This window comes from Salvelinus namaycush, chromosome 38, assembly GCF_016432855.1.
Source record: "Salvelinus namaycush isolate Seneca chromosome 38, SaNama_1.0, whole genome shotgun sequence".
Taxonomy (NCBI): domain Eukaryota; kingdom Metazoa; phylum Chordata; class Actinopteri; order Salmoniformes; family Salmonidae; genus Salvelinus; species Salvelinus namaycush.
The window spans coordinates 14109515-14120362 of NC_052344.1; the positions used below are offsets into that span (position 1 = coordinate 14109515).

At 41.9% G+C, this 10848-nt stretch overlaps 1 protein-coding gene across 1 annotated transcript in view; it reads right to left on the reverse strand.

The window, feature by feature from the left end:
• The window catches only part of LOC120031763 (SCY1-like protein 2), a 32965-nt gene extending 22206 nt beyond the window's left edge, over positions 1-10759 (reverse strand). The window contains exons 1-3 of the mRNA XM_038977565.1: positions 10620-10759; positions 8303-8504; positions 7930-8087 (exon numbers count right to left, since the gene is read on the reverse strand). Of these exons, the coding sequence (XP_038833493.1) occupies positions 7930-8087; positions 8303-8479 (335 nt within the window). The 5' untranslated portion in view covers positions 8480-8504; positions 10620-10759. The remainder of the gene's footprint in view (positions 1-7929; positions 8088-8302; positions 8505-10619) is intronic.
• Between the last annotated feature and the right edge of the window lie 89 nt (positions 10760-10848).

Here is a 10848-nt window from a genome sequence, read left to right on the forward strand (position 1 = left end):
GCTCCAGCCCAGGTCAGCCAACCAGCCTCTCAGTCTGCTCCAACACAGTGTGCTCCAGCCCAGGTCAGAATACCAGTCTCCCAGTCTGCTCCAGCACAGGTCAGAATACCAGTCTCCCAGTCTGCTCCAGCACAGGTCAGAATACCAGTCTCCCAGTCTGCTCCAGCACAGTGTGCTCCAGCCCAGGTCAACCTACCAGCCTCTCAGTCTGCTCCAGCCCAGGTCAGCCAACCAGCCTCTCAGTCTGCTCCAACACAGTGTGCTCCAGCCAAGGTCAGAATACCAGCCTCCCAGTCTGCTCCAGCCCAGGTCAGAATACCAGTCTCCCAGTCTGCTCCAGCCAGACAGTCACCCACAACTGCAATCCTTATTGATTCAAATGGGAAGTTCTTAGTCCAGGAAAGATTATTCCCTAGACACCAGGTGTATAAGTTCTGGTGTCCTACAACTGACAGTGCAATGCAGCTACTCAGTCAGACCAGGATTGACACCCTCGACAACATCATCATCCACACTGGCACAAACGACCTTCATGCCAAAGGTGAAGATGTATCTGGGGCAGTGAGAAGAGTGGCAGAACGGGCACAGGCTGTGTTCCCAACAACCAATATAGTTGTGTCCACCCTCCTACCAAGAAAAGACTTCCCAGGACAGTTGATCGACAAAATAAATCAACAGATCACTGTGGACTGTGCCACACTACTCAACGTCAGAACGGCTCACCACCCCACTCTGACATGTCAACACTTATACGATAATGTACATCTTGATCAGGACAGTGTCAGAACCTTTGCCAAGGACCTAAAAGATGCAACACTTGACAGGGACCCACACACCCATCACCCCAGCAACAGAGGTCCCCCGCCCCACCTTCTGAAACAACAGTACCTCCACCATCCCCAGGAGAAAAGAGCCAGACACGGCTTATTACAGCACAGCTCTACTAGACCAGGCCCAACACAACACAGATTTACGAGACCAGGGCCTTCACAACACAGCTCTACTAGACCAGGCCCATCACAACACAGATTTACGAGACCAGACCCGCATCAGGACAACACGACTAGACCAGGCCCAACACAACACAGCTCTACTAGACCAGGCCCATCACAACACAGATTTACGAGACCAGACCCGCCTCAGGACAGCACGACTAGACCCGGCCCATCACAACACAGCTCTACTAGACCAGGGCCTTCACAACACAGCTCTACTAGACCAGGCCCATCACAACACAGCTCTACTGGACCAGGCCCATCACAACACAGCTCTACTAGACCAGGCCCATCAGAACACAGCTCTACTGGACCAGGCCCATCACAACACAGCTCTACTAGACCAGGCCCATCACAACACATCTCAACTGGACCTGGCCCATCACAACACAGCTCTACTGGACCTGGCCCGTCACAACACATCTCTACTGGACCTGGCCCATCACAACACAGCTCTGACCACTACTCCAGGGTCGGACAGAACACTGTCCTTCAGAGAAGTACACCACATGATGCAGTCCACACCATGTATCATTCAGATCATCAGCCTACATATGCTGAGGTAACCTCTGGCAAAAGACACCTAGAACAGTCAGAGATAGGAGAGGTGCGCCAACTACTGCATCTAATATGCAGACTACTGAGCTAGACGGGCACGCACACACACGCACACATACGCACGCGCACACACACACACACAGGGTTGCAGATTGCATTGTACTTATTTTTTGTGCAGTCTTATTCCATTCTTATTAATTTGTTTACAACTATTCTTAATTTTATTGGCACCGGTATAATAATAATATTTATATATAATGGTGTGTGTATGTATGTATGTATGTATGTATGTATGTATGTGTGTGTGTGTGTGTGTATGTATGTGTGTATATGTATATATATATGTATGTATGTGTATATATATATATATATATTATTTTGTATTGTTTTCAATGTACTTTACTCAAACCAGTGAATATCACTTATTATAAATGAGATCATTAACTATCAGCTCTTGGAATATCCAGGGACTTTACTCTTCACATTTTGGTTATAAAACAACAAATCCAGAATTTATTAAAAACATCAAAGGACAGGACATCATAATCCTACTGGAAACATGGTGTCGTGGAGACATAGATACTCAGTGTCCCTCAGGCTATAGAGAAAGTTTACTACCATCAATCAAACATAAAAATGTTAAACGGGGCCGAGACTCAGGTGGAATCATCATTTGGCATAAGCAGGACTTGGCACTAAATGAAATGAAAAAAGGTACCAGTCACATTTGGCTAAAACTTAACAAAGGTACAATCTATTGTGATAATGACGTGTACATATGTGCAGCTTATGCTCCTCCTTCAGATTCACCATATTATGATGATCAGTTTTTTGACAATCTCCATACAGAAATCATTACATTTCAGGCAGAGGGTAAAGTGCTTCTTTGTGGAGATTTCAATGCAAGAACAGGTTCTGAGCCTGACTACACTGATGCGGGAGGTAACCACCACATATTTGGTCACCCCTCCTTGTACAGTAGCCCTATTATAAATAATAGAAACAGTCCTGACCAAATACTGAACAAAAATGGGAAGGAGTTAGTGCATCTCTGTCGAGCCTTAGGCCTGTACATGCTTAATGGTAGAATCAGAGGGGACTCTTTAGGTCAGTTTACTTACTGCTCAGCTCTTGGGACAAGTGTAGTCGATTATGCCATCACGGACATTGACCCCTCCTCCATTAGTGCATTCACTGTCAGACCACAGACACCATTGTCAGATCACAGTCAGATCAACGTGTTTTTGAAGAAATTAACCGGCAATATTCATTCAAAAAAACTGCCCAATAAACTCTACAACATAAACCAATCGTACAGATGGGCTCCAAACAGTGCAGAGAGATTCATTGAAACATTGAACTCAAATGAAATGATGAACTCTATACAGTTTTTCAATAACTCACAATACCAAAACAATAAAGATGGTGTCAATTCGGCTACTCTAAACATCAACTGCATATTCCAAAAAGCAGCATCGAAAGCAAATTTGAGAAAACCAAAGAAATGCAACATCAGAAAAAAAAAAAAAAATGTTTCAGACAAATGGTTTGATAATGAATGTAAAACAATTAGAAAACACCTAAGACAAATGTCAAACAAAAAACATAAGCAGCAAAACAACCCAGAGCTACGATATGAATACTTTGAAACTCTGAAACAGTATAAACATACACTGAAACGCAAGAAACTGAATTATACCAACAAGACACTTGATGAAATTGAAAACGCAATTGACCAAAATCAGTTCTGGGACATGTGGAACAATTTAAGCACAACAAAGCCACAAGATTTAGCCATACAAGATGTAGGAATTTGGAAAACTTATTTTGATAATCTATACAAAAACATCCCACAAAAAGACTTAAAACAGAACCAATTAGAAATTAAAGAAAAATTGAACATCCTTGAATCAGTCATTAAAAACAACCAAAATCCATTAGATTACCCAATAACCCAACAAGAACTAAATGAAAAGCTCAAATCTATTAAATCAAAGAAGGCTTGTGGTCTAGACAACATCAGAAATGAAATGCTGGAAAACAGCACACCTGAGTTGCAAAATGCTGTGCTTAAATTGTTCAACATGGTTTTAACTTCTGGCTGCTTCCCTGATGTCTGGAACCAGGGGCTCATCTCCCCTATCCACAAAAGTGGAGACACATCAGACCCCAATAATTACAGGGGAATTTGTGTAAACAGTAACTTGGGAAAGGTTTTCTGTAGCATTTTGAATTCAAGAATTCAAACCTTTCTTCAAGAAAAAAATGTAATAACTAAATGTCAAATTGGCTTTCTCCCTAACCATCGCACTACTGACCATATATACACCTTACACACACTAATTAATAAACACGTCCACCAAAAAAAAGAGTACAAAATCTTTGCTTGCTTTATTGACTTTAAAAAAGCATTTGATTCTATTTGGCACGAAGGGCTATTCTACAAAATTCTCCAAAGTGGGCTTGGTGGTAAGGTGTATGACTTAATAAAATGTATGTACACAGAAAACAAGTGTGCAATAAAAATCAAAAACCAAAGAACAGAATTCTTTTCACAATGTCGAGGTGTGAGACAAGGCTGTAGTTTGAGTCCAAATCTTTTCAACATTTATATCAATGAATTAGCAGACATGTTGGACAATTCTCCAGCCCCAGGACTCACACTATTTGACACAGAGGTGAAATACCTGCTATATGCTGATGACTTGGTACTTCTATCACCAACCAAAGAAGGTCTTCAACAGAACATTAATATTCTAGAGCAATATTGCCATAATTGGTTCCTGGCAGTAAATTTCCCAAAAACTAAAATCATGATTTTCCAAAAACAAAACAGATGTCAGAAACACAAATATAAATTCACCCTGAACAACACCATGATTGAACACACAAAAAATTACACCTACCTTGGTCTGACCATATCTGCATCGGGAAACTTTAATAGGGCAGTGAATGCACTCAAAGAAAAAGCCCGCAGAGCATTGTATGCAATAAAAATGAAATTATTCAAAATCAACATCCCAATTAGAGTTTGGACTAAAATATTTGACAGTGTAATCCTACCAATAGCTCTTTACGGAAGTGAGGTTTGGGGGCCACTCAATAAACTGGACTTTAAAATGTGGGACAAACATCCAATTGAAGCCCTACATGCAGAATTCTGTCGGAAAATCCTACAAGTCCAGAGAAATACACCAACTAATGCATGTAGGGCAGAATTGGGCCGCTTTCCAGTAATAATGAAAATACAGAAAAGATCATTAAAATTTTGGCTACATCTAAATTCAAGTCCAAATTCGAGTCTGCAATTTAAAGCACTTCAAACCCAAGAGCTGAGCCCAGAAACGAGCCCTCTCAGTCAGCTGGTGTTGGACCTCACCAACCAAGCTGACACCAGCACTGCTTCAAAAGAAAGAATTCCAATAAACAAAATCATGAACCAATCAAAGGACTCATATATACAACATTGGAAAAACGAAACAAAATCCCAAAGCCGACTAAATTGCTATCTGACCCTAAACAGAGAATATGAATTGGCTGAATATCTCTACTCTGTCAGAGATACGAAGCAGAGACAGATCCTTACCAAGTACAGGCTGAGTGACCACCGATTGGCAATAGAAACCGGCAGACATAAAAAGACATGGCTACCCAAAGAGGAGCGTGTATGTGGTCACTGCACGACAGGGGATGTAGAAACAGAGATGCACTTTCTCCTTTACTGTGATAAATATTCCTCACCAAGAGATTCATTATTCACAGAAATGTCAACATTTATTCCAAATTTTAACTTATTAAACCCAGAGGAAAAACTAAAAATACTCATGGGCGAAGGAGCAATGGCTCCTCTTGCAGCCAAATATGTATTTGCCTGCCATAGCCTGAGGGACACTGAATAATAACATCTGCATAGTAAGCAGTATTATGACTGTTACTTATTATGACTGTTATTGTTATTACTGTTATTGTTATTACTATTATTGTTGTTGTTTATCATTCCAAGTAGTAATGGTATGGGTGGTAATGGTAATGATAGCAGTTTAATGATGGTGGTGGTGGTAGTAGTGGTAATGATGATAGTAGTTGTAGTACCAGTGTAATGGTGAAGATGACCGTTATTTAGTTATAAGTTAGTTATAGTTTCATTTTTTTATTACATTACATTCGATTATTGACTGTTACCATTTTATTGTTACTATTTTTATATTTAATTTTGTATTATTATTTACTGCCATTCTATATTATTATTTGTCATTGTTTATAATTTTATTACAATGTATATTGTATACATTGTTGCTTTGGCAATATTGACACAATGTTTTTCATGCCAATAAAGCAGCTTGAATTTGAATTTGAATTTTGAGAGAGAGAGAGAGAGAAGGAAAGAGAGAGAGAGAGAGAGAGAAGGAAATAGAGAGAGAGAGAGAGAGAAGGAAATAGAGAGAGAGAGAGAGAGAGAGAAGGAAATAGAGAGAGAGAGAGAGAGAGAGAAATAGAGAGAGAGAGATAGAGAGAGAAATAGAGAGAGAGAGAGAGAGAAATAGAGAGAGAGAGAGAGAGAGAAATAGAGAGAGAGAGAGAGAGAGAGAGAGAGAAATAGAGAGAGAGAGAAATAGAGAAATAGAGAGAGAAATAGAGAAATAGAGAGAGAGAGAGAGAAATAGAGAGAGAGAGACAGAGACAGAGACAGAGACAGAGACAGAGACAGAGACAGAGAGAGAGAGAGAGAGAGAGAGAGAGAGAGAGAGAGAGAGAGAGAGAGAGAGAGAGAGAGAGAGAGAGAATGACCGAGTGAGTACCTCTTGTTCCCACTTCCTCTGGCAGGTGTATGTATTATTCAGTGCCAAGTCTGTAGAGCTAGGCCCAAAACCTTTCATCATATCTTGCTGCATGTGTGTATGCGTCATCTGTTGTGTGTATGCATCCATTTTTGCATGGGTGTGTATGATTGACTTCCTTGTGTGTATGCATGACAAACTAGAAAAAAGTGGCAATATTACCGTTTGTCCCTCTTGAGACACCGTAGCAGCTAGTACACATCCTTAAAATAGTCTGAATTAATCTAAGGTAACTCAAGAGGTCTGTAATTATAATTTAGAAATTTTTGCAGAGGAGGTCTTAGTCTCACAATTTTACATCTAACCAAGATGTTTGGTGCAGTATTCTCTCTCCCTCCTGTCTCAGCCTCCAGTATTTATGCTGCAGTAGTTTATGTGTCGGGGGGCTAGGGTCAGTTGGTTATATCTGAAGTACTTCTCCTGTCTTATTCAGTGTCCTGTGTGAATTTAAGTATGCTCTCTCTAATTCTCTCCTTCTCTCTTTCGGAGGACCTGAGCCCTAGGACCATACGTCAGGACTACCGGGCATGATGATTCCTTGCTGTCCCCAGTCCACCTGGCCTTGCTGCTATTCCAGTTTCAACTGTTCTGCCTGCGGTTATGGAACCCCTACCTGTCCCAGACCTGCTGCTTTCAACTCTTAATGATCGGCTATGAAAAGCCAACTGACATTTATTCCTGATTATTATTTGACCATGCTTGTCATTTATGAACATTTTGAAAATCTTGGCTCTCTCTAATTCTCTCCTTCTCTCTTTCTTTCTCTCTCGGAGGACCTGAGCCCTAGGACCATACGTCAGGACTACCGGGCATGATGACTCCTTGCTGTCCCCAGTCCACCTTGCCTTGCTGCTATTCCAGTTTCAACTGTTCTGCCTGCGGTTATGGAACCCCTACCTGTCCCGGACCTGCTGTTTTCAACTCTTAATGATCGGCTATGAAAAGCCAACTGACATTTATTCCTGATTATTATTTGACCATGCTTGTCACTTATGAACATTTTGAACATCTTGGCCATGTTCTGTTATAATCTCCACCCGGCACAGCCAGAAGAGGACTGGCCACCCCTCATAGCCTGGTTCCTCTCTAGGTTTCTTCCTAGGTTTTGGCCTTTCTAGGGAGTTTTTCCTAGCCACCGTGCTTCTACACCTGCATTGCTTGCTGTTTGGGGTTTTAGGGTTTTAGGCTGGGTTTCTGTACAGCACTTCGAGATATTAGCTGATGTACGAAGGGCTATATAAAATAAACTTGATTTGATTTGATATTTCTGAAGTGAAAGAATTTGCATGAAAATTATTAGTCTGTCGTTGAATGACTACAAACACTTCATTGAAGAATCCCTACTGTTGACCAATCACAGACGATGGGGCGTAAACTTCAACTACCAAACTTGGACAAGCCTCAAGAAAAAAATGGTGTGCTCGATCAGCCCCAAAAAATCCTGCAGAACACCAAAACAAACAAAAATGTCACAAAATGTAGTCAGAATATACGCGCAAACTGTTTGGACTGGGAAGCAGACGGTAAGCTTAACCCACCTCGACTCTTCCAGTGGGTGCTGGACAGTGAGCAGACGAGGGTGACGCAGTCTGGTGAGCTGCTGCACACCTCTCTTCAGAGACTCAATGATCTGGTCCTTGTCAAACTTCTGATACTTATCCACCATCTTCTTATCAAACACAAACACAGCCACCTCCTGGAAGAAGAAACAATAAGACAGGAATTACCATCTGCATCAGGACAAACACTGACAGTTTGTGTCAGTTGGAGATGGTAAAATGAGTCCCATCTATCCTTTGAAGAAATTGTGGAAAACAAATGTGTAAGTTCTCAGGCTGCCCAAGGACTGGGTTGGGAGACATTGTTCTAGTTAAGTATAGAACAGTCCATGAAGCCCCCAGGCAGCCTCACCTGTTTGGTTGACTTCTTGGTTCCGTTGTAGATCCTCCAGCACATGCCGGGCCCGCCGCTGGCGATGTGGCGGCCCACTTCAAATTCACGCGTCACCGGGTTTCCCATGACAGCGCTGGTCATGTCGGCCGTCACCTTGGTGACGGTGCTCTTGAGCTTGTTCAGCATGGACTCCATGGTGACTCAGCCTGACCTTTGACCCCTGGGGGGGAAGAGAGACAAAGAGGTCACAGAGGGTACAACTATATGGTATTCGGGGAAAAAAAGGCTGAAAACACACACACGCACACACCCCTTTCGTATGGAGAAAAAACCTAGTCTATTAGCAACACACACTGACAGCTTGCCACCGAGAGCAAAATCACAAAATGTTGCACATTAAAGTGTCCTGTGCTGGCTGTAGACAGAGCTATCGATGTCTCTGATGTGTACCACACACACACACACAGTACTACAGAGTACACACAGTGGGCAAGTGTGATTACACAAACCCCAACAAATCTCCTAAATCAGTAACTTAGAAGTGAGAGAAACAGATCCGAACAGGAGTCAATATCTCTGTATTATTAGTATGCATTGTCTGCAGTCGCGTCTGACAAATCCCGACAAGCGCTGTCCAAACTCCGGCACGACAACAATAGAATCAAAGTGAATGAACACATTCAGACATAATATCCTATTAGCATATCAAGCAGTACGTCTCAAATGGCACCCTATTCCCCATTTAGTGCACTAAAACCTGGACAAAAGTAGTGCACTATATAGGGAATAGGGTGCCATTTGGGACACATACTGGAGATGTGGGTTCACACGCCAAACAGACTAGTGAGGAAGCCATTGACCCCATGTCTAATTATAAACCTTATTGAGTCACTGTCTTACGCCTCTATCTGTCTGAGTCGGTCTCTTGCAGGCAGGGTATAACGTCATTGCTCTCCTCAACACCTGGGCTTGGTGCTGATGTCATTGCCAACAGCCATAATTGAGTCAGTGGACACTGCTGGACGTGGACAGAACCAAGGGTTTTAATCTTGAGCAGGGAGGAAACCAACCGGTCCATAAAACCCATTACTTAATCAACTTCTTCCCCACTGTGTGTGTGACTAACTTTCTGTCTCTCATTACTGCCTAATCCATCATGTCCAAAAAACTGTGGAACACACACTAGAAAAAAAGCAATGATTCACACATCGGTTGCCATAACAATGAACTGAAAATTCTGTCCCAAACTAAATGTGTGGGCTACGCCACTGCTTATAACTAACTAGAAGTTAAATATAACTACAAGAAATGTAAGACGTATGAAATAAATGATATCCAGCTCAGGGCTCTCCTGCTATGCATTTTGTTTTCTAACTTGCTATCTAAGTGGCTAGATGTCAAGATCAAGCTTCTTGGTTACAGCAGAGACATCCTGAATCAAGATTGATGTTGCCTAAAAAGTATCAAAGTCTACGTCTGTCTGCTGTGAAAAGATTTACACAATATTATTCCTGAATGCAGTCGTGTCATTTCAATAAAGAGTATTTCCATTTCCAGAATCTCGCCTTGCTATTGAGATCCTCACATTGATGACAGATATTGAAATAGAGCTGAATGAATGTATGAATTAGACCAAAATATGTCTGCCAGCTTGGAGACCTAACTACTGTATATCCTAAGCTAAATGCAATGCAATGCAATGTTGGAATATGATATATCCAAAGTACCTCACTCTCTCTGGATATTGTATAAGTTAGGCTACATTTAACACTCCACTTCAATGTGGACCTTATGATCATAAACGTGAATTCAACTTAACTACTTGTTACAATTGGTTGAATTTATTTCCCACTGGAAATGTGAATGTGCCAATCACAGAGACTTTCCCCTCGTCACCTCACCGTCTGTGTAGCTAACTAAGTAGCCAGGTCACGTGACCCGGGTAGGGTAGCTGAACAAACACAAGCAGCTAGTTAACGTTAGCTGGCTTCTATGATAGGCTATCCATACCAGTGAGTCTGCCGACGGCCAGTTCAGCAATTGCGGAAGGAACGCGATTGTGTGACAGGGTTAGAGCTTACTACACCATGTATCTAGCTACGATTATCTTCCAGCTAGCTAACGTATTGGCGAAACCAATACCTGTCCTGTTTAACGGGTTTTTGTTAATATGGCTACCCAGTTAGCTAGCCGTATAACCTGGCATGGATAGCTAGTTAGCTATCGCATAGCAGTAGGCTAGGTAGGAAACTAGTTAAAGGGAGACGTCACTTTTGACGTTTGTTGAAATGCCGTGTTGCGTTTCTGGGTATGACTCAAACTATATCAAGCTTACCTGTGTCACGAAGGGAATGTCAGTGGTTTTATGATTCCAAGTACTGTTTAAATTGGAAAACAGCTGTCAGTGATGGCTGTGGTACACAACTTCCATCTCTTCCAGTCCAAATTTCTGGTTGACTTCTTTGCTAAGCTAGCTTGCCACTTACTGTAAACGTCACTTCCGGCTACTCTATCAGATAAGTGCCCTTTCTATTCATTTAGGAGCACTGCTCATGATTATACCA